Source organism: Sarcophilus harrisii, chromosome 1, assembly GCF_902635505.1.
Source record: "Sarcophilus harrisii chromosome 1, mSarHar1.11, whole genome shotgun sequence".
NCBI classification, from domain to species: domain Eukaryota; kingdom Metazoa; phylum Chordata; class Mammalia; order Dasyuromorphia; family Dasyuridae; genus Sarcophilus; species Sarcophilus harrisii.
In genome coordinates, this window is record NC_045426.1 from 612,820,526 (window position 1) to 612,843,904 (window position 23,379).

Below are 23,379 nucleotides of genomic sequence, written 5' to 3' on the forward strand. Positions count from 1 at the left end.
AGAACAAATCATAAAAACAATCAGTAGTATCATTAAAGAAAATGACAACAATGAGACAACATACCAGAATTTATTAGATGTTGCCAAAGTGGAAGGGAAAAGAGTGTTATTATCCCCATTTTACAGATGAGAAAACTAAATAGTAGTGAAATGACTTGTTCAAGTCTTGCAGCTAACTATCTGAGGCTAGATTTGAATTCACATCTTCCTGACTCTGGGCCAAGAACTACCCACAGTGCCATCTGACTGCCCTAATCTGACAACAATGGTCATTCAGCTTTCACTTGAATACCTACAGAGATGGGGAATCCACTTACTTATAAAACCATTGTTTTAGACAGCTGTAGTGATTAGTAATTGTTTCTTTTTAGGAAGATACAATCTGCAACTTCCATATTTTGGGGCCAAGAAAAACAAGTCTCATCTCTCTTTCTTATGACAGCCCTTCAAATAATTAAAGACAGTTTTCTCACTTCAGCCTTTCCCTAAGTTGCCTCTCCTTTCGGTTAAGCAAAGGTAGTTTCTTCAATCTAGCTCACTATGCCATCTTTTCCAGGACCCTCACCACTCTTTCTGGCCACTCTCTTCTATTACTGCTCCAGTTTCCCAATGGCTTTTGTAAAATGGTAATATACTGCTCTTGTGTTCTAACCAGAACAGAGGAAAAGTGGGATTCTTCTTCTCTTTATAGATCGAAGAATTCTTATTAGCTTTTGTCGCCTAAAACCTTTGGGGTAATTTTTTTTTTTTTAAAAGAATGGCTTTCTCTGTTCTGTTATTGTGCAACTTTTTTCTTGGATCCAAGAGGGAAGGATATTTTTTTTCTTTAGCTCCTACCCTTTTCACAATATATGAAAAATTTTAGAGAATTTTTCCTGTCCTGCATCTGTTCCTTTTTCTTTGCTTTTTCCTCTCCTTAGGCTTCACCTCTACTCTTTCCCTCATTTCTTTCTTCCTTCCCTCACCTGAACAGCTGGACCAGTTGAGATTTTAAATGAAAACCAGCTCTTTTCTCCCCTTCCCTCCAGCTCTAGGAGAGAGAGAGAGAGAGAGAGAGAGAGAGAGAGAGGGGGGGGGGGGGGGGGGGGGGGGGGGGGGGGGGGGGTGGGGAGGAAGAGGGAGGAGAGGGGGAGGGAGAGGGAGAGGGAGAGAAATGAAGAAAAAGGGAGAGAGAAAGTCAGACACGGAGAGAAAGAGACAGAGGGAGAGTGGGAGAGAGGGAGAGGGGGAGAGGGAGGGGAGAGGAGAAAAGGGGGAGAAAGGGAGGGGGAAGGGGAGAAGGAAAGCAAGAGGGAGAGAGGGAGAAAGGAGGAAAGGGAGAGAGGGGGAGGGGGGAGAAGGAGAGGGAGGAAGGAAGGGAAGGAGAAGAGCCAGCCTTAAAGGTCTGTTACACTCAAACCAGCACATTATAGTGTCCAAATGCTCCACTGCCCCTGGAAATTCTCCAAAGCCTAACCTGAGCTAGGAAGCCCACTCCTAGATATTTTATGCTCAGCATTCCAGGGCCAGAGGCAAAAGTCAGGGTAAGGGGAGAGCTGTAGAACAAATAGGGAAGGGAAAATTCCCAAGATGCCTAATCATTATGAACAATTTCCAAGAGCAATAGGTCATTGCACTGACCTTGACATCTATTCTACTTAGAAGCCTGAGGCTGTGGAGCAAGTGTCCTCACTGCTTGTTGTGACCTATGGGATCTTGGGTAGGACACCTGACCTCTATAGCACAGAAATAAGAATATCAATAATAATAATAATAATAGTATAACCATATATCAAATTGTTTGCCTTCTCAGTGGGGGGGAGGGGAAGAATTTGGAACTCAAAAATTTTAAAACTAATATTAAAAATTGTTTTTATAAGTAGGGGAAATAAAATATTAAATATTAAAAATAAATAACAATAAGTGGCATTTATATAGTATTTTAAGCTGCATAAAATACTTGACATATACTTCATTTGGTCCTTACAAAAGCTGTGAGAAGTAGGCACTTCTCATTATTATGCAAATTTTATAGATGAGAAAACTGAGGTAGATTGAGATTAAGTGATTTGCCTAGGATCATATAGCTAGAAAGTGTCTGAGGCCAGGTTTAAATTTATGTCTTCCTGACTCAAGGCCCAGCATTTTTTTTTCTCCTGGGAGTTAGCTAGAACTTTGCTCTACCAGAATCCCATCCTCTGATCAAATTGTCTTTTTTTTTTCACTTGATGACCTCCCAAGAGGGAGAATTTATCACTTACCATTTCCCAAGGCAGTGTATTTCTTGTGTGTGGATTATTCTAATTGTCTGGAGGATTTTTCTTACATCCTCCTTTCATCCCTGCAAAAATTACCTTATATTTACTTTGCACATATTCTGTGCAAACCTATTTATATATACATTGTTCCAAAAGAATATAAGATCCTTGAGGAAAGGTGTTTCATTTTTGTCTTTTTTATTCTCAGGATTTACCATTAGGAAACAGGAAAAATTTAATGTCTGTTGAAATGAATTTAATTCTCTAGGCTAAATATCAGCAAATCCTTCAATTGACTCTTGTAGGACAAAATCTTCAACTCGTACATTTACACTAAAACCTGATAAGGATATGATGACCTCTGTGAGTTGACTGGGGAAGGATCATGGAGACCTTCCTTGGAAGCTCTGGAAAAACCTACTGTTTTTATCACTGAAGAGCTATAAGTGACAGTATAACAATCCAGGACCAAGGCAGCAGCTGCCCCCAAATTAATCCCAGGCCTCCAGGCCTCCTTGGGGCCTTTGTTTAAGTTCCCCAACCATCCAAAGTCATAAATACCTCAGGCAAGCAAAGTGATGGAGTCGAGTTTATTTAATGAAAATCCTTCCAACCAAACAGTCTAGTGCATGGGGCCCGGATTAAAAAATGAAGGAAGATGGGGTTGGCTGACTGCCAGCAAGGCATATTTCAGCTTGAGAGAGGGAAAATGGTATGTTTGGAGAGGCAAGATGAATTACTTAAAAATAGTCTGCAAACCTCTGATCAAATCATGGTATGTGTGTGTGTGTGTGTGTGCACTTTATGAAAGGAGAAAATGCAGCCCCCCAGGACAAATCTTTTTTTTTTTAAAGAAAAAAACTTTATATGTTCAGATGACTCATGGCATAGCAGATCCATTAAAGCATGAAGTATAAGAATTACATGAGCTTCTTAAAATAAATTGAAAGGAATAAGGGAGAGAGGAGAAAGTACAGTTCCTGTGTTGCAATCCACCTACTAGCTGTGTGTCCCTGAACAAGTCACTCACTTTACTCCTCAATTAACATTTTTTTTTTTTTAGTTTATATTCTTCACTTTATTTCTCAAAGCTAGTTCCATATCTATAAAATGGGAACATTATCATTTGCACAACTTACCTGTAGGCTGGGTATGGAGAAAACATTTTCTAATCTTTGAGGTTCTATAAGATTTAAACTTATGAGGTTCACATAAATATTAAACTTAGAAAAGTTTATATTCTATGGATATGAGAAACTATTCCCATTATCTAGGGTTGTGACTGGTTTACAAAGATCTTGAGAAGGACACTCTCCAGTTAGATCTTCCGTTCTTACCCTCTGGGAGTTTTCTTTTGTGGGGGAGGGAAACAAGATGCAAATAGATATGTGATAATTTGAGGAGGAAAGGAGCATTTAGGGGATCAGGAAAGGCTGCAGGTAAGAAATGACTCATGAGCTGAATCTTCAAAAAAGCTGGAGGTTCTAAGAGCAGAGGTGAGAAGGTAACACATTCCAGGCATGGCAGACAGGTGACAGGAAAAAGAAAAGTCACATCCAGAGATCAGAGTTTTGGCCAGAAGATAGAATATGTGTAGGATGAGGAATGTGAAATAAGCCCAGAGATGCGAAAGACTTTAAATTCCAACCCAGGAGTTTCTCTTTTAACCTAACGGCAATAGGAAGCCGTTGAAGTGTCCAAATCAAGACAACAAGATAGATGTTCCTTAGAAAGGTTAATTTGGCCATAATGTGGAAGATAGATGGAAGAGAGGAGACTGGTAAATGGAAGAGGGAGACTGGTAGCTGGAAGTCCAATTTGGAGCTTCTTACAATTTGCTGAACAAGAGGCAATGAGGACCAAAGCCCAGAACTACTTCAGGCGGCCTGTGGTGAAGAGAAGGGAATGAATGCTAGGGATGTCATGGCAATGGAATCAAGACTTTATACTGACCACTGGGTGAGGACCAGGTGAAAGAGGGAGTGGGATTCTTATGCAGCCTTCTGGTTCAGAGTGCTTCCCAACACTGGTAACAAACTCAATTAGAAAAGGATGTTTTAGGGTTGCGGATTGACTTAAAAAGCCACAAATTAACATTATCTTTGTTATACTGTATTCTAATTTCTGTTGCTAAACATTTTCCAGTTACATTTTAATCTGATTCCAGCCACAAACTATTACTTCCCCTCCCTTCCCTAATGGATTATGAGAGTGACAACTTCCATTCCTTAAAATTCCAAGTAGAGGTACTTGATGTTAAAGGATTGGGGAGTGTAAATTGATGTATTAGAATTGATCTACCATAAATTCCCTCACTATGAAGAATTCACAGAATACATTTATAAAATACTTGTTGAATGAATGAATCACACGAAGAATGAGCAATGAATACTGAACAAGGACTTGCTGTCCTAATGTTACAGTGAGTAGGAATTTGTGTATTATCCACCAGCATGATGAGTGCTAATAACAGCATTTATATAGTGTTTAAAGGTTTGTAAACCTTTCCCCAAAATATTTCAGTTTATCCTCATGTGAACTCTGGAACATTAAGCACTGTTATTATTCCCATTTTATAAACGAAAAAACTGATCTGTCCAGGGCCACAAAGCTTGGTATTTCTGGCCTTCTGGTTCTAAGGTCAAAATTCTATCCACTGCATGACCTAGTTGTATCATTCTTAAAATATTCACCATCCTCACAAGAAAAATGGGAGTAAAAGAGGCCATGAAAGAATTGTATAACCAAAAGAAAAGATGTATAAGTAAAAGAAAAGGCAAAACCAAAAGAGTTGGTGGCATGTGAATAGCCAAGGTACTTCACTAATACTCTACATGTTCAAAGGATTCCATTCCATCCAATCTCCTCCAATAGTTTATTCTTTCTCATCCCCAATCTATCCCTTATCTTCAGCCTCTCCAGTCTACTAGCTCCTTTGCTACTGCCTATGAACATGTCCATGTCTTCCCATCTTTAAAAAATCTTCACTCCTTCTATCTGAGCTATCCTTCTTTATCTCTGCTGTCCTTTGTAGCCAAATTCCTCGAAAAAGTAATTTATAAAAGGTGCTTCCACTTTCTCTCCTCTCACTTCTTAACTCCTTAAGATCTAGCTTCTCAATCAATAACCCCTTTGTTGTAAAATCCAATGGCCTTTTCTTTATTTTCCTTTTCCTTTTGATATTGTTGATCAGTTTCTTTCTGTATACTTTCTTCTCTCTTTTTTTTTTTGGGGGGGGGGGTACAGTTTTCTTCTGGTTTTCCTCTTAACCTAACTGCTCTCTTTTCCTTTGCTGGATCCTCAGCCAGATCATGCTTTCTAACTATAAGTGTTCCTCAGGGTTCAGTCTTGGACTCTCTATCTATACAACTTTACTTGGTAATCTCATTGGCTCCCCTGGATTTAATAACTATACCTATGCTGATGCCTCTCAAATTCACCTTTCCTGTCCCTTAACCTCTGTTGATTTTCAGACTTGCATCTCCAACTGCTGTTAGAAATCTTGAATTGCACATCTAGTAGACATTTTAAATTCAACAGGTCTAAAACTGAAGACATTATCTTTTCCCCTGAATTATTCCTCAATCTCCAACTTTCCCTGTTACTCTAGAGTGCAACAACATCCTTCCAGTTCCTGGAGTCATCCTGGACGTCTCATTATCTTTCACCCTGACATATTTAAGCAGTTGCCAAGTCTTTTGCAACATACCTTACTCTAGTACAGACCCTCATCACCTCATGCCTCTGTTACTGGAATAGCCTGCTGGTGAGTCTGCTTTAAGTCTTTCCTCACTCCATTTAACCACTAAAGTGTTTTTAAAGCACAGGTTCAATCATGTCACCCCTTTCTCAACAAACTCCATTGGCTTCCTATTGCTTTCAGGATCAAAAACAAAATGTTCTGTTTGACATTCAAAGCTTTTTATAACCTAGTCCCCTATTACCTCTCTAGTCTTCTCACACCTTACTCTTCAATACATGCATTTAGGTTCGATGACACTGCCTCCAGGCTATTCCATGAACAAGACAATCTCTCAACTCTGGGCATTTTCTCCCATTGTCCCCCATACCTGGAACACTCCTTCCTGGTTTTCTATAAATTCCAACTAAAATCTCACAAGAAGCCTTCCTCTTCCCCAACCTTTCTAAACTTTAGTGCCTGCCATCTCTTATTTCCACACACACACACACATACATATATATGTATATATATCCATAAACCTATACATATGCATGTATACACACATGTGCATGTATTTTCATATATATGTGTGTGTGTGTAGTCTTCTCCATTAAATTGTAAGCTCCTTGAGAATAGAGACTGTCTTTTGTCTCCTTTTGTATCTCTAGCACTTAGCAGAGTCTGGCACATAGTAGGTGATTACTATTGATTGATTGATGAATCCAAAGTTTAGAGAGACTAAGTAATGTGTCCAAGATCCGTACCCTTCTTTTGCTACTATAGTTCAAATAGCAATACTAATACTTTGCATCTTTATATTGCCTTACACTTTACAAAGTCCTTTCACATATATTATCTAGTTTCTAGTCCCAGGTCCACTAACCAATGACCTTAGGCAGTTACTTTAGTGATCTGGTTTTCAAATGCCTAATCTGTAACTTGACTGGTCTTAGACTTCACCTTAGTGTTTCCAAATGGTTTAAAAATGCTCAGTCTATGGCTCATTTGACCAAGGAAGGCTTTTTATGACCTTGCCAAATTTTTTTTTTTTTTTTTTTAGAAATCTGCAATCAAACAACATTTTTCAGCATCTCAGCTTTCACTGGCTTGCTCATTGTTCCCTTAAGCCAACATTCCACCTCTTGCCTCACTGCTTTTAAGCAGGCACTTCCCCAAGTTGGAATGCCTTCTCTCCTCACCAACAGCTTATTGGAAGGCCAGCTCAGAGACCTTCAAGAAGCTTATCAGTGCTGAGCCATCTATATTTCCTATATTTCCTGAGCATGTTATCTTCCCTTAGTAGGTTCTAAACTCACGGAGGGACAGAGATTGTCTTTGAATCCCTAAAATTTAGCTCAGTGGTTGGTACACAGTTGGCGATGAGTAAATGCTTGTGGATTGATTTCCCTCTCTTATCTTTGAGCAGGGAGGGTGATATAAAGTGAGTAATACCTTAAGTGGAAAGTCCCCATGCTCTCCAGACAGCTCATGCTAGTCCTTTATCACCTAAGGTGACCTTGATAAGGAGATCTAAAGCCAGGGAAAGAGTGCTAATGCTACAGTGGTTTTATCCTAATCGGGGTTGTGGTTTGATGGGACAAGTGCAAGGAAAATATGACCTATTGTGCTTAACTAAGGTAACTGATTCAGTAATGTTGTAGGGCTGTTTTCTAAAGGGAAACTGCAGGTTTGCTGGGGATGTTTAAAGACAGTCTTGTATGAAAGAGACAGAAGGATAAGGAAAATGTTAGGTAACTTGTTATCAAGCCCTGAGTTTGGAATCCAGGATCAACTAGCTTGTGCAAGCTATTCATTTTCCTGGGCCTGTTTCCTCATTTGTGAAATAAGCAGGGTAGGACTAGACCATAGGTTTCTAGTTCACAACCTTATGATCCCACTCGAGGTGGCTAAGGGCAGAACAAGAAAAAAAGCGCCGTGGGCGCACTCCTGGGCACAGTGCAGGGAGAGGTGTGGAGGGTGAGCCTGGCTGGCCGGGTGCCCGATGACCCTAGGGCGAAGGAGTGTGGGAGCAAGACTGGGGGGGGGGGGGAGAAAAGAGATGTACCAAACGGCAGCCACGTGGGGCCCTTCCCCGCCCGAGCTCTGGCTTCTTTTGTTTCCATGCCGCCCTCCTCCAGGAAGCTCCTAGATTCCCGGCGAAGAAGCCGCTCCAGGAGATCCGTGGAGCTATTTCGGTGCCATCCTGGCTGCGGGGCGCGGGGGAGCCCGGAGGAGGAGGCGGGAAGGATTGCAGAGGCGCCCGGTCTGTTTTCACGTCCCCCAACGGAAGGTGCTATTTGTGGAGCCGAGCACACCCCGGAGGGAGCCAGCCTGGAAGGGGAGGAGGAAAAAGGCGGGGGGAATCACATCCACATCCACTCTCCTCTGCCCAGGACTTCCCCGGAACTGCCGCGTGGGGGTGGCGTATAATTCAATCATTCATCACCGCTTTCGCTCTCCCTCCCCCCAGCAGCTCTAGCAGGCTGGCTTGGGCACTCGAAGCCCCATTGCATCGTCCCCTGCCCCTGGGCGCCCCGCGGGCTCCCTCGAGCCCGGCCCGAGCTGCTGCGTGGCGCAGCATCGCCAAGGGCAAGGGCTGGCCCCCCGCGCCGCAGGCACCGAGCCACGTCCCGCAGAGCCCGCGCGCGCTCCCCGGCACGCGCTCTCTTTCTCGGCCTCTCCCCGAGGACCCCGACGAAGCAGCTCACGCGCTTTCCTCCCCCATCTCTCTCTCCTCCTCCGCAGCCCATTGTACTCGAGCAGAGACGGTGAATCGCAACGGGGTGAATGGAGGGAGCGCGCGCCAATGAGCGCCGGCCTCCTCCAAACTCCGCCCACCGAGTCCCGCCCCTTCCCTTTCTCTCCCCCCCACCCTCCCCAACCCCAGCCCAACTCCGGTTCCCCTGGACTCTAGCGTCACGGCAACTTTTAATCCTTCTCTTTCCCGGCCCGCGGGTCTGGCTCAGAAAGACGGAGAGAGCCCAAGAGAGCGCGCTCCCTCTCCTCCTCCTTCCTCTACCACTTTCTTTCTTTCTTTCCGAGCTCGCGCTCGCTCCGTCCCTCCCGCCGTGGGTCGGAGAAGGGTGTGCGGGGGGCGCGCGCTCTCTTGCCCCAGACCCGTCACCTGCGTCCGTGCGCTCGTCGCCTGGGTGGCTGGAAGCTGCCCCTTCCCCTGCAGACCCCTCCTCCCCCTCCCCCCGCCCCGTCTCGCTGCCGCCCCTCCCCTCCCTCCCCTCCCCTCCCCTCCCCGCGCTGCTAGCCAGCGAGCCGGGTGGTGGGCCGAGGAGCTGGAATCGTAGCACCTCATTGCACAACCCGGCTTCCCAACTGTTTACATATAATCGGACTGTGTGTATACAGCGTGAGTCACTCGCTGGAGGAGGAGGAGGTGGAGGAAGAGAAGAAGGAGGGCACAGTCTGGGATCGGCGCACCGCACACTCACTCGCTCGCACTCGGCCACTCTTCCTCACCCTGCACGGAGGCTGAAGAGCGCGTAGGGGGAGAAGCACCGCCAAAAGTTGCCAAGGTGCCTTTGCCCGGAGACTCGGGCTTCGCGATTCTGGGTTACTCGACTGGCGCTCATTGCCGCTTCGGAAGCTTAACTGCGAGTCACAGGCCGGTGGCTCCCCGGCGCCGGAGCGCGCTCTGTGCAGACCTCCCTCCGCCTGGATTGTCTCTACTTAGGCAGCGGCGAGAAGCCACCCGAGCCAGCTAGCAGCGGTCACCGCGAGCCGGGACTCTCGGGGGATCCCAGTCCTGAGCCGCCCCCTCGGGGAGGGGGGAGAAGGTGGAGCTGGCCCCCGGACCGCCCGGTGGCTCCCCAGTCAGCCCCGGCCCCGGCTGCAACGTGGGCGCCCCAGAGCGGCTCTGGCCAGCTTTGCCCCCCGTGGGGGGTGAAAGCCAGAAGACTTCAAGAGACGCCTCAGGTTTGGTGGTTGCCGTCCGATCTCTGGACCTTGGGGCCCCGCTCCCAATTACTTCTCGGATTCGGGGATTTAATAGCCCTGCTTCACGGGCTCAAGAACTTGGATGTGTTCCCTGCGCCCTGCCATGAGCCGCAACGTCCAGCCCCGCAGCCCGGGCCTGCTGCTCCCTGCAGCCCGGGGCTCCCCTTCCAAACGTCTCCTGGACGGCGACGAGACGGCCGCGGTGGCGGCCAAGTGCTTGCGACTTTCCGAGTGCCCGAACCCTCCGGACTACCTCAGCCCCCCCAGTTCACCTTGTACCCCCCCGCCCGCACCCTCACCTTCGGCGCCCGGCGGCAGCGTCCCGGGGCCCAGCCGGATCGCTGGCTACCTTCTGCTACCCCTGGCCGAGCGGGAGCATGTGTCCCGGGCGCTGAGCATCCACACCGGTCAGGAGTTACGCTGCAAGGTACGGCCCCACCCCACCCCATCCCGGCTCCCAGCGACCACCCTCACTCCCGAGCCCGGGGGAACGCCGCGTGGGAGAGGGGAGGTTGGACAAAGGTCTGGCGGGATCATCGGTCGGAAGGGACCTTAAAAATCTATTCAATCTTCATTCCCAATCACGGGCTCTTGAGGGCACAGTTATAGTAAGGACTTGAGGAGAGAGGGGGCCGAACTGGGGAGAGCAGGCAAGAGTCTTCTTTGGGGAGGTGGGAAGGCTTTTTGCTGGGATTTCAAGGGACTTCTCTCTCAGTGACTCTGGAGCGGACTTGAAGAGTTGGGGGAGGCGTAATTTTTCTACCACGTTTCTTCATTTAACCGCTCTTCTCTTTGAGCAGTCTTTTACTCTCTTCTTCCGAAAGTAATTCATCCAGCTCCTCGCTATCAGCCACATTGGGTGGAGGTACCTTTTTCTTGGAGGCTGGTACGGCTGCCACTCTGAGCCGGCTGGCGTTTTAGAAGTGCTAGGACTTTTCAATGGGCACCCTACTGGGTGCCTCCGTGAGAGAGAGGGTGGATCCCATGACCTCTAAGATCCCGATTTTGGGATTCTATGACTCCCTCCCCCCCCCCCCCCCTGAGACAGAGAGTCTGCCAACCAGCACCCTTAGAATTGACACTCCTTAATAGAAAAGATCTGGAACACTCGATTCACTTCCTTTTAATTCGTGACATGGATTTTCCTTTTAACATTGAGAAGATAAATTCCCAGAAACAGGATCTGCAGTTTCCTTCTTTAGTGCACCCATCCTCTTGACATTTCCCATAAATTTAAAGCCACCCAGAGAATTCATTCCGCAAAGGCACATTCCCTCTCCTCAGAAAGCACAGCTGCTTTAAAAAGCCGTTGCCGGCTTTCTCGGGCTTACACCCTTCACCTGAACTGAGGGGTCAGCACTTGGGTCAGCTTGGTTTTCTGCTGCTCACCTGACTCCATCTGAATGGAGTGTTTGTCATTGAGTTTGGCTACTGCCACCTGCTGTCTGATTTCAGGGGCATTTTAAATGCTTGCAAAAACTGTATTTAGGGAATGAAAAAGGAAAAAAAAAAATTCTAAGTAACCAGTCCAAAAGGCCACTTTGGCGAAGTGTCTATGAATGGTGGTAATAGGGGGTGGGGAGCAGGAGGTTGGGGAGTAGCAGAGGGATTTTCCTTGCTAGCAATCTATCAGACTGGCACAAGAGATGGGGTGGGACCTGAGGATTGTGTAATCCTATCCAGTTCCTCCCAACAGATAATAGCTGGATCCAGATGGTGACGGTCCATGTGTCACCGTTTCCAGTTGAGTCTAGGATATGAGTAACCCTGGCAAAAACAAAAGGCCTTTAAAAGAGCACAATTGGTTTCTTAGAGAAGTTACCCATTCCCTGGGAAGGGAAAAAAAAAAAAATCAGTAGATCTAAAACTCCTCCTTTGAAAGCATTTACTCTGAGCTTTTGAGAAACAGATGAATGATGGTTATACTTGAGTCACACTTCAGGTTGCTTAAAGTGCCCAGAGCTGTGTCATAATTTGTTTTTTTTTCCTGTCTTTGTCTCCCTTCCTTTGTCTCTGTCTTTCTTTGTATCACTTTGTCTTTGTTTCTGCTTTTGTCTCTCACCAATCATCTTTCTCCTTCCCTCTGAATTATATTCCGCTGTTTTTCTTCTCTACCTTTTTTTGCTGCCTATTCTTGCAGAGTCACCATATTCTTATACTTTATATGAACACTCTTCATCTCTAGATTGTAAAACAATTGACAGCTACAGTTTTTAAACTGTTATGGAATAAAGCCAGGGTTTCCCGATGCTAAGATGAGCAAAGGAGACAAGGAGTGGACCAAGCCTCCCTTTATCAGTCATCAGTGAACACTGATTGAAAGCATCCACTGTGTTCAGTACACAATAGATAGAGAGAAATTGAAAGACTGGATGTCCTTGGCTGGCTGGATCTGATTGTCTAGGGAGATGGGGCACTCGAAGACGAGTATTCTCAAGTAGGTAAAACAGGTGGATGGCTGCACTTCTAGCTTAATCAGGTTTCTGGAGACTTAGTAGGTGTTATTGGTTTTTAAGTATTGGCAGAGGTAGTGTGAAATTTGGAGGAAGAATATGACCTAAGGAGAGGAGAATTATAACAGCCTCAGGAATATGTAGGCTCAATTCTAGATATCATTCATGTTGAAATTAAACATTTAACTTCAACATGGGTGCTGAGAAGCAACATTTTTTAGTAATCTCTCATAGGATTTAAAGATGTTCAGCTTCTTAAAGGGCATCTGGCCCAACTGTCTCATTTTTCAGGTGAGGTTATTGAAATTGAGAGAAGTTAGGTGATTTGCCTAAAAGCCACATAATCTGCAGAATCAGAAATCTAACCAGATTATTCAAGTTATTCAATTCCAGATATTTTTCACTGTACCATATTGTCTCTTGGTGTATATATAGATCACTTTGATCAACCTCCTCGCCTCTTTTTTTAATCCATGACTGAGGAACAAAGAGGTAAAGTTAATTACCTGTGGTCATACAGTTTGTAACGCAGAGTTGGGATTTTATTCCAGTTTTTAGCCTTTATTTCCACAACAGAAAGCTTATTTCCCCTTTTCTTTCTGCAGGTGTTCCCTATTAAACACTACCAAGATAAAATCCGGCCTTATATCCAGCTGCCATCTCACAGAAATATCACAGGGATTGTTGAAGTGATTCTTGGGGATACCAAGGCATATGTCTTTTTTGAAAAAGACTTTGGGGACATGCACTCCTATGTGAGAAATCGAAAAAGGCTTCGGGAAGAGGAGGCTGCCCGGCTCTTCAAGCAGATCGTCTCTGCCGTTGCCCACTGCCACCAGTCTGCCATTGTGTTGGGTGACTTGAAGCTCAGGAAATTTGTTTTCTCCACAGAGGAGAGGTGAGCATTAGTGACAGCTACTGCTGTGACTTTTTTACATTTGCAGCAAATTTTCATGTTGATCTAGTCAATAGAAATTCCCATTTAAAAAGCCCAGCATATTATCCAGATTTATCATTTAAGAAATTAAGAAATCCAACACTTACTGTCTTCCCTTCTTCTCTCCCTCCACAATATCTTACTTTAAGCTCTCTAAGAAGGTCTAGGAAAGAAAATAGTTTTGATGGATAAAATGTGATTTTAGAACCTCTCCCTTCCAAAATTATATATGATGTTAGACCACAAATATGTAGTATAAAAAGTAAGTCTTCACTATATAGCTATTTACCACTTTTTTATAGCATCCTGTCTCATGGGGGAATTTTTCAAAGAGCTGCAGACTTTTTGAAAGAATACATGGATCCTTGATGTCTGGCAGGCAAAATCAACTACTTAAATCTTAGGGAATGCATGCCCAAATGCTATGTCATATATTAGTATCAGGTGGGATAACCACATCTTTTTTTCATTTATTTGCCTAAATCTTCAGAAAACAACCCATATGAATAATAAATAGAAATTTGGCATGAATTCAGTTTTAAATATGGTTCATACCGGGTAATAAAGAACTAGGTTTTAGGAAGAGGGAAATTCAGGTCTTAGGTTTGCATTTGAGATAACTTAGAAATCAATCTGTCAACAAGCACTTATTAAGCACCTACTATATGCCTGGCACACTGCCAGGAATAAAAAAAAAACAAAACAAAACAGAATAGTTCCTAACCTCAAGTTGTTTAATTTTATTTGGAAATGTGTGTATACTCATATTTGTGTATACATATATATATATATAGATATAGATATTGATATATAGGTATATATCTATATATATACACACACACATGAATTTACATATGTTTATATATACCAGTATATGTATGTATATAAAAAATTAAAATTAGGTAAAATTATGGGAGAGAATACTAACACTTGTCAGAGGGGAGAGTAATTTGTTGTTGTTGTTCTATTGTTCTGTTTTGTTTTGTAAACCATGTGGTTGCCTAGTGGTTAGAACCTGGAGTTAGAATAACCTGGATTTACATCCAGGTCTCAGACACTTATACTAGCTGTATGACCCTAGGCAAATCATTTAATCTCTGTTTGCCTCAGTTTCCTTATCTGTAAAATGGGGATCATAATAGCACCTACCTTTCAGAAGGGCAATGTGAAAATCAAATGAGAGGGTTGTTGAGTTCAAGTACTATGTAAATATTGGTGAATGACATTTTGAATGTTGTCATTCTGTGTTCTTTTTACTTGTCCTGTAAGATATCCTGTAGGTATCTTCTTTTTAATTCCTCTAGCCCAAGGATGCTTTGATAAAGCAATAAAGCAGATAAGTCTGGTGATTAAGACGGGAACTTTAGATCTTACTGTAAAATAGAAACTGATTTAATTTTTTTTTAACTTAAAACAGTTATTGGTGATGTGCTTTTTGAGTTTTATTTAGGAATAGTGTTCAGAGGAAGAGAATCCTATTGTAGACTTGGGATTCTATTTCAATTTGAGGATAATGGACAGATTAATTTAGAGTGGTGACCTACTTGCTTAAGAGAGATGATTGATGCTGGGTCCGGTCACCCCTGAAGAGGTTATCCTTTTTTTGGAACATCCATTGCACAGTCTTGCTAACCTGAAATATGTCTTGCACAGGCTAATGTCGTGCACACGGTGACTTTGGCAAGCAGAGGGTTAAGCAATTTAAAGCTGACGCTTAGTCTATCAAGCACAGGTGCAGGGTTTTAGTCCTGTAGCAGCCAATGGGGTGGACAGTGTGGGTTGAGTCACATTTTCCGTTTACAGAACCAGTGGGTATTTTACATAACTACAGGAGGTCACCCTGAGGACAGACTGAAGTTAACGCATGTACAGTACACTCTACTGAGCAGGAAGGGAGGGGGGGAAACAGAAAACGGGGCCTCAGAGAGGAAAAGGAATTGATCCATCAGCTGGTACTAACTGTATTGAATCTCAGAAGTGACTGCACTGAAACAGGGCCATTTCAAAGGATTGTGGGAGAGAGAGACTGGTAGAGGAAACAGAGATGGTTTGTACGGCCCTGGGAGGTAGAGAACCTGTACAGTCCGGTCTGACAGCTGAGGAGGCTCCTGCTGGGAAAGAAAGTTAGATGGGCAGTCAGGGGATCTGGGTGCAAAGCATGGCTCTGCCACTTAGCTGCCTTTGTGACTTTGGATTTCTGGGTCTTCGGGACCTTTAAAGTTTTTCACCTCTAATGTTCTGTGCCTTGCTGGGCTCCTTTTGATCCAAGGTTTTCCAGTAGCAGGATTTCCCAATACCTGAATATTGATATATGTGCATTAATAACAGATATTGTGTGTCACTTTGGGGAAAGGGTGACACAGACCTCAAATTCATCATCTTGCCCATATAATCTCTCCCCCTCTCAGGCTAAGTTTGCTCGTGTCTAAGTGCTCAAATAAATATAATTAACATTCCTGACCACTTTCCCATCATTATTGTTACTGTCGCTGGCCAGGTAGACAAGTGTGTGTGTGTGTGTGTGTGTGTGTGTGTGTGGTGTGTATGTGTGTAGGTCACCAGAGGCAAGGCTGTCTAACAGTGCACAACAAAAATGACTACATTGTGTTCTCTTTATTTCATGGTGTTTACATTCTCAGAGCAACACAGGCAGTTAATGACTGGAGACCAGATTAAATCAGTGAATCAAAAGGAAAGAGAACTTAGTACTCTTCCCAGATACTCTTTACCTCATAGGTCACACTCTCTCCTCTTAACCATGAAAGGAATTTTTACAAAATTTTGGTAAACTCATCTTATATTTGGATTAAGCATTGTAGTTTAAAAGGTACTTCCCAATATTATCTCATTTGATTCTTCAGTCAGTGTCCCCAAAACTTTTATTAAGTACCTCTTGTGTGGCAGGCATTGTGGGTATAATTAATAAAATTGAGAATAGTCCCTTGACCTCCATGAGCATAATCCCGGTAAATTGTCTGAGGTAGGCAAGGATGATCTGATTTCCTCTTCTTGTTTTATGATGGGTTTAGACTAGGTGAGCTCTAACCCTCAATCCTATAATTCGCCCTAACCCATGGGGAAATTCAGGTCTAGAGAGATTAAGGAGCCTGGCAAGTTAATAATATATAATGAATATAATAATCACAGCTCACACTTAAGTAGTGCTTTAAGGTTGCAAAACCCTGTATTGTAGATTATAACATTTGATCCTCACGACATGTTGTATGTATAAGTGACTTGCTACTAAGTGGCAGAGCCAGGATAGCTACTTTTTTTTTTTTTTTAAGATAACATAACTATTGATACTTTGTCAGCACCAGCATTATGCACAATGATGATAGTAGGGGGTGTGCATCCTGCCCTTTAAGTTTGCAAACATTTGCTGTAGTTGGAATTGTTTGATAAATATTGAGGCTTATGTTGTTCTTGTGACTTGCAAGTGCATTTGATACTTGTACAGTAGTGTTGAATTTGTCCTTCCCCCCCATGCTTCGTGTAGAACTGAGCAAGCTCGGTCTCTTCCAAACACTGGTTATGGACTTTAGCTGCTAACATTTGTGGTTTCCATTTTTGGCCGCTCCTCATTCTTCACAACAGCTCATATTTATTTCTTCTGTCATGCAGGACACAGCTCAGACTAGAAAGCCTCGAAGACACTCACATCATCAAGGGGGAAGACGATGCCCTCTCGGACAAACACGGCTGTCCCGCCTATGTGAGCCCTGAGATTTTAAATACGACGGGGACCTATTCCGGCAAGTCGGCGGACGTTTGGAGTTTAGGGGTGATGCTATACACCCTTTTAGTTGGGCGATACCCCTTCCATGACTCGGACCCCAGTGCTCTTTTCTCCAAAATCCGCCGTGGACAATTCTGCATCCCTGACCACATATCCCCCAAAGCCAGATGCCTCATTCGTAGTCTTCTGAGACGGGAACCCTCCGAGAGACTCACAGCTCCAGAGGTCTTACTTCATCCCTGGTTTGAGTCAGTCTTGGAACCTGGATACATAGACCACGAAACAGGAACGTCAGACCAGATTGTTCCAGAATACCAGGAAGACAGTGACATTAGTTCCTTCTTCTGCTAATCCTGAAACCTCAAAAACCTCATAATTCTCACACATGGCATTTTTTTTCTTTCAAGGGTTTTGTCTTTCCATTTTCATAGATGGGTAGAGCTTTAAGTATGGTGATGACCAGATAAGTGACAATGTAAATAAGCATAGCTGCTTTACTCAGAATTCCTGTTCCTGATGTTTTTGTGCTAGGCAATGTTGCTGATAGAAGCACTCTGGCTGCCCAGCAGAGCCTTTATGGTTCTCCGGGAGTCCTCACGTCTGATTGGTTAGGTGCTGAGACCTGCATCTTTTACCACTGACAAAGGTTATGGCACTGGGACAGAATCACACTTTTACCATGAAGCAAACTTGAAAAATTTAGAGGGAGAATGAGTGAATCCTGCAGTGATTTTTGGTGTATGTGTGGTCACTTACCTGGCAGTAGCCATATTTTACCAATGAGATAAACTGTTGGTCCAATGAACCCGCCATCTTGCTGCTCTTTGGATAGGTACCTTTTTGCATTTGCAAATGGCTGTGCCATCCACTTGGAAGTTTGCTAAACCTGCATCTTCTTAGACTCAAGTACCAACTGCTTTGCCCCATTCCTTGATCAGACTGTTTCAGGAATACAAGAGTCTGCCCTGCTGCACAAATCCAGACTCCTTCAATTTCCTGTTAAGACCTCATATACACTAATGCCTTCTCCCTGAACTTGAAACTTTTCCCTCTTTCCTTCCTGACTCCCCCATCTTTCCCTATCCCCAGCCCCAGCTATAAAAGTACTTACCAGTTTAACCATGGAAAAAAATCATAAAAAACTTCTAAACTCCTGGCTATTTCAGAACTCTGATCTCAGGCAGAGAGACTGCAGTTTTGTGAATAATTTGTGTACTTGGAAGCAGTTAGCTCTTTTGGTTCCTCCCAAGTGTGCTAGCACTTGTGTCTTTCTGAAGGCATTTCAGGGCTGACCCTCTTGTCTTAGAGGAGAAAGCTCAGGAGTACTCTGTCCAGCAAATGTCAAAAATGTGTCTTTTCTTCAGCAGGAAACATGGAAATGTTTAGAAGGCAAGTCTTGAGTAACCTTAGGAGAGTTTTAGACTGGTTTCTAGGAATGCCCTTCCCTATTTAAGTATATCTGCCTCTAGCAGTGTGTATGTGTGTGTGTGTGTGTGTGTGTGTATGTGTGTGTTTGTATGTGTGTGTTTGCATGATTAGTTAATATTTCAGACTTTATGTGATTAATAAATCATTGTATTGGTCATTGACTGTCAGAGTGCATAAGTGGGCCAATCCTGCTTAAGATTCCTGCTTTATCTTTCCAGGGTGGCTTTCTTTGTGGCTCTGAAGAAATGGCAACTTGTATTAACATAAATCTAAATAGAAAACTAAAAGTTTTCAGTAAACTCCTGGGACAGTCCCAAAGATGAGTTGGTTACACGGGTAAATGGAACATTTTAAAATATGTGTGTGTACACATGTATACATATATGTACACGTACATGTGTGCATAGATATGTGTATATACATGCACGGCACAGTTACAGTGTGGTCATTTTACAACAGGGCTAAGCCTTGGCAAGCTGTCCAATGCCTTGTGAGGGTGCCATGAATACCTCATGTACTGTGGGCTTTGTACATATGTTCAACCTTTTCTATGTATTCTATGAGTTTTGTGGTTGTCTGAGGCCTTGTCATTCTGTTTTTCGTCTGTGTCTGAATAATTAAGGTGTCAAAACAAAAGTAAATGTGAATCTTTTGGCAGTACTAACTTGACAGAATCATGGGAATTAGGGAAGAAAGCAGGGGAGGAATGGACTGGCCAGAGCCTCTGATGCACTAACACTCTCGTGGTTGTGTGCCATTTGTGTGACATTTGTATCTGTGATACAGCCTACATGTAAAGAGTCTGTGCTGGCAGGACAGTCTGCCAGGGAAGCTAATAACACTATGTTGATCCTGTAAATATGTATATATGTGAAAATGGACATGAATGTCTGACTTGTAGAGTTTTAATAAACCTGGTTTCATAAAGATGTCTTGTTGATATTTTTATAAAGCCCAAATTCCCTTTCTCTATTTGGTACTTTCAGTCAAACCAGCAAACATTTATTAAGCACTTACTATATACCAAACTGGGTTAAGGATGGAAAAAAAAAACAACCCTAAAAGATCCAAGGAGCTCTTAATCTTGAATAAGAAAGAACACAACTTATTTAAGGAAGTCATAGGATCTTAGCATTCAAAGGGATTCACAAGGTACCTCATCTAACCTTTACTTATCAAGAAGCCTCCTAACCAATTCTTTGAAAAGTGATATTCCAGTCTTTAGTTGAAAACCTCCAATAAGTGGGGAACTCGCTTCTTCTCAAAGCAGTCCATCCCATTTTTTGATAGCTCTAGTTGTTGGGAAGCTTTCTCCTATTTCAAACTTGTATTTATGTCTCTGCAACTTTGACTAGCAACTCCTCCCCTTTCTGCCCTCTGGGGCCAGGAAGCCCAGGCTTTTGCTTTTGTGCCACATTTCCAGTCACAGATATTTTCATGTACTGACAAAGCGGATGACAACCTTTTTGGAGGTGTCAAATAGTTGGAGAAGAGATTTATCATAACAGTTTTCATTTCTACAAGTGTCTTAAAAGCTTTCATATTGTTTTCTCCAGGATAATTGAGAGGAGTGAAAGTGTTTTCCTTTTTTTTTTTTTTTTTTTTTTTTTTTTAAGAAATGAGATCAGCTCAAATAATTCAAGTGATTTGCCCACAAACAGAAATGAAGCCAGAATCTAGGGTGTCCATACTCTTAAAGTCATCTTGTTAGAGCAGGAGACTTTAGAAGTCCTCTGAGGAGGTCTTAACCTTTTTTGTGTGTGTTGTTTACCCTTTTGACAATCTGGGGAAGCCTCTGAGCTCTCAGAGTAATTTAGTAAATTAGTTAAATAAGATAGGATTACAAAAGGAACCAACTATGTTGAAATGCTTATTAAATATATACTTTAAAAATCCAAGGTAATGGGCCCTGGGTTAAGAATCTCTGTGTCCAGTCAAGTACCTTTGTTTAGCAGATGAAGAAATACCATGAAGCAACTTTTCCCCAACTGAAACAAGGGCAGACCCCACTCAAACTTTTGTGGGTTCTTTTCCACATCTGTTGAGTCCTCTAGATTGTTCCAGTATGATAGAACTAATTTCTTTTTCTGCTTAATCTAAGGCTTTCCCCCTTTCTGTTTTATGGTAAATGAGAATTGGAGGCCAAAATGCATCATGAAAGCATATTAATTTGGATCAATGGGACCTGGAAGAAAAACCCCAACAGTTGTGAATTATCTAATCTGAGAAAAATAATACAACAAGAGGACCTTTAGTCTATTGCTTCTAATTATATGAATAAAGAGGCATAGGCTAAAGAGCGTTTTGACTATAAACATGTACATATGTCAGGAGAAAGAATATAGTCCTAATAGCTTTCAGCTTTGGAGCTTGTAAGAAACATGCAAAAGTTGGAGATGATACAAATAGTCTCATTTAGGATTCATGCTCTAAGAATTCTAAGAAATAGACATCCAAGACAAATTAAACTGAATATGCTACATACAGCAGGAAATTGAAAAAAACGTGGAAAGAGCAGATAATGACAGAAAACTTAAATGAGCTCATAAATCAGGAAACTCACTGGAAGAGGGAATGGAGAACATCCCAGGGGGGAAAAAATTAGATGGACCTGGTCTCAAAAACAGGAATGGGTGGGGTCATTCATTCTGCAATGATCAATCCTTAAATGAAATGCCAGCTAGCTGTTTGGCCAGATAGAGTGTTAATACTTTGGACTCCTGAGTCTCCTTTAATCTACAGATTTCAAAACACTTTGAAGCAATGGAGGTTACACCACTTTTGTGTACTGTTGTTAAGTGTACCAGGCAGGGAGATATGGGACGAGATTGACTGGAATGTGACACAAGTCAATAAAATTAATCAGTTCTAACACTGGAACAATTCTGGGCCAGCACCTGACAATCAGATTAGATGAATTTAAGGAAAGCCTACTGATCAAGGGCAACCTGGAAAGAAAAATTAAGGGGGTGGGGAGAACCTTAGAAGGTCCATTGTTAAGATGATGTCATTTCAGAAAGTCATTGAAGTAACATCTTTCCATTTGTAGGATGTTGGGACTTTGAGCTGACTCCAACTTCATTCTATTGAGGATGGCAGTTCTGTTTTTCTGGATATCATGGTTTAGGAACGATCAGAAGGAAACAAAAATTGTGATACCATGAAAAGATCTGTGGCTGACCAGTCAGGTTCCCATTCTGATTGGTGCTCACTACCTGTAGGAATCATTTAGTGAGAATCTGGGCTACATAACCATTGAGATTCCCATCTAGCTCAGATCTGTGATACTAAGTATGTGGTGACTGAGTCATTCCCTTGGTCAAAAAACTTTGGTGGCTCCCAATTGTAGTTAGGGTGAAATACAAACTCGAGCATCTAGCTCTCTTACCTTTTCAACATTGAGGTATATGGTTCTAGGGCTTAGCAAGCCCTTTTTAGGGCTGCTCTGCCACCTTTGATGTCTACCTGGCACTCAGCTCTCACCTATGGCTCCAAGAAGCTATGGCATATGCACCCCATAAAATCATCCTGGCAGATGGGCTAAATCAGGTGAAGGGAAACTAATGGTTCACAAACTGCTGTGGATGAGTTAAAGGGATATTTACTCCAAGCATGTGAAGACTCCCCTAGTGAAATGAGTGGGCGAGACCATTTTGTTCCAATGACTATGAAAGAATTTGAAAAGCTGAAATGGTCACAGTAAAATTCTTAGAATTTGGAGCTTGGTTAAGTATCGAGGACCCCAACATCATCCATTGCATTCTGGGTCATCACCAGTTGTCCTGACTTTTGTCCTGCTGCTGGAGTTCAGTGAATCTGGAAGAGAAGGTGAGGCTGACTACTTTGTTCAACTCTGCCTCATTTAAATCTAATTTACTTAAAAGTAAAAACATCACCAGGTCATATTACTGGTCCTTGTTGAAAATGAAGGATAAACAACTTTTCTAGCATCATTTCACATTGCTGTCTTTGCATTTACACAGACTGCCCTCTATGTCTGGACTGTACTATTTATCATCACTTTTCAGAATTCTTATCTTGCTTTAAGACTCATCTTCTCTGTCTCTAATTCTTCTCTCTCTCTCTCTCTCTCTGTCTCTCTCTCTCTGTCTCTCTGTCTCTGTCTCTGTCTCTCTCTCTCTGTCTCTCTGTCTCTGTCTCTCTCTGTCTCTCTCTTGGTCTCTCTCTCTGTCTCTCTCTCTGTCTCTCTGTCTCTGTCTCTGTCTCTCTCTCTCTGTCTCTCTGTCTCTGTCTCTCTCTGTCTCTCTCTTGTCTCTCTCTCTGTCTCTCTCTGTCTCTCTCTCTCTCTCTCTGTCTCTCTCTCTCTGTCTCTGTCTCTCTCTCTCTGTCTCTCTCTGTCTCTGTCTCTTTCTCTCTCTGTCTCTCTGTCTCTGTCTCTCTCTTGTCTCTCTGTCTCTCTGTCTCTCTCTCTCTGTCTCTGTCTCTCTCTCTCTGTCTTCTTCTGTCTGTCTCTCTCTCTCTCTCTCTGTCTCTGTCTCTCTCTGTCTCTCTCTTGGTCTCTCTCTCTGTCTCTCTCTCTGTCTCTCTGTCTCTGTCTCTGTCTCTCTCTCTCTGTCTCTCTGTCTCTGTCTCTCTCTGTCTCTCTCTTGGTCTCTCTCTCTGTCTCTCTCTCTTCTCTCTCTCTCTCTCTCTCTCTGTCTCTCTGTCTCTTTCTCTCACCTCCAATCTTCTCAAATTACTCTGCATTGTCTTATTTGTGTACATGTTATTTCCTCCAATAAGACTTTAAGGTTAGAAACTGTTTCCTTTTTTTTTTTTTTTAACCTTTTTATCCCCAGTGCCTGGCACAAAGTAGGCACTTAAATGTTTGTTATATTGCATCCTTCATTAAAATTAGCATCAGTATTGACATGTCAGTCAAGTTGGGGTGGGATGGGGGGCAAATAATGACTGAAAATAAGTTGAAAGTGCATTGTACTATTGATAGTCCAAAA

The 23,379-nt window shown here is 43.1% G+C and overlaps 1 protein-coding gene across 1 annotated transcript; it reads left to right on the forward strand.

The window, feature by feature from the left end:
- Positions 1–8,798: 8,798 nt before the first annotated feature.
- Positions 8,799–19,353, forward strand: TRIB1 (tribbles pseudokinase 1). Its single transcript, XM_031947192.1, has 3 exons — positions 8,799–10,294; positions 12,926–13,218; positions 16,882–19,353. The coding sequence occupies exons 1-3, from the start codon at positions 9,950–9,952 to the stop codon at positions 17,345–17,347; spliced, it is 1,104 nt and encodes a 367-aa protein (XP_031803052.1). The 5' UTR covers positions 8,799–9,949; the 3' UTR covers positions 17,348–19,353.
- The last annotated feature ends 4,026 nt before the right edge of the window (positions 19,354–23,379 follow it).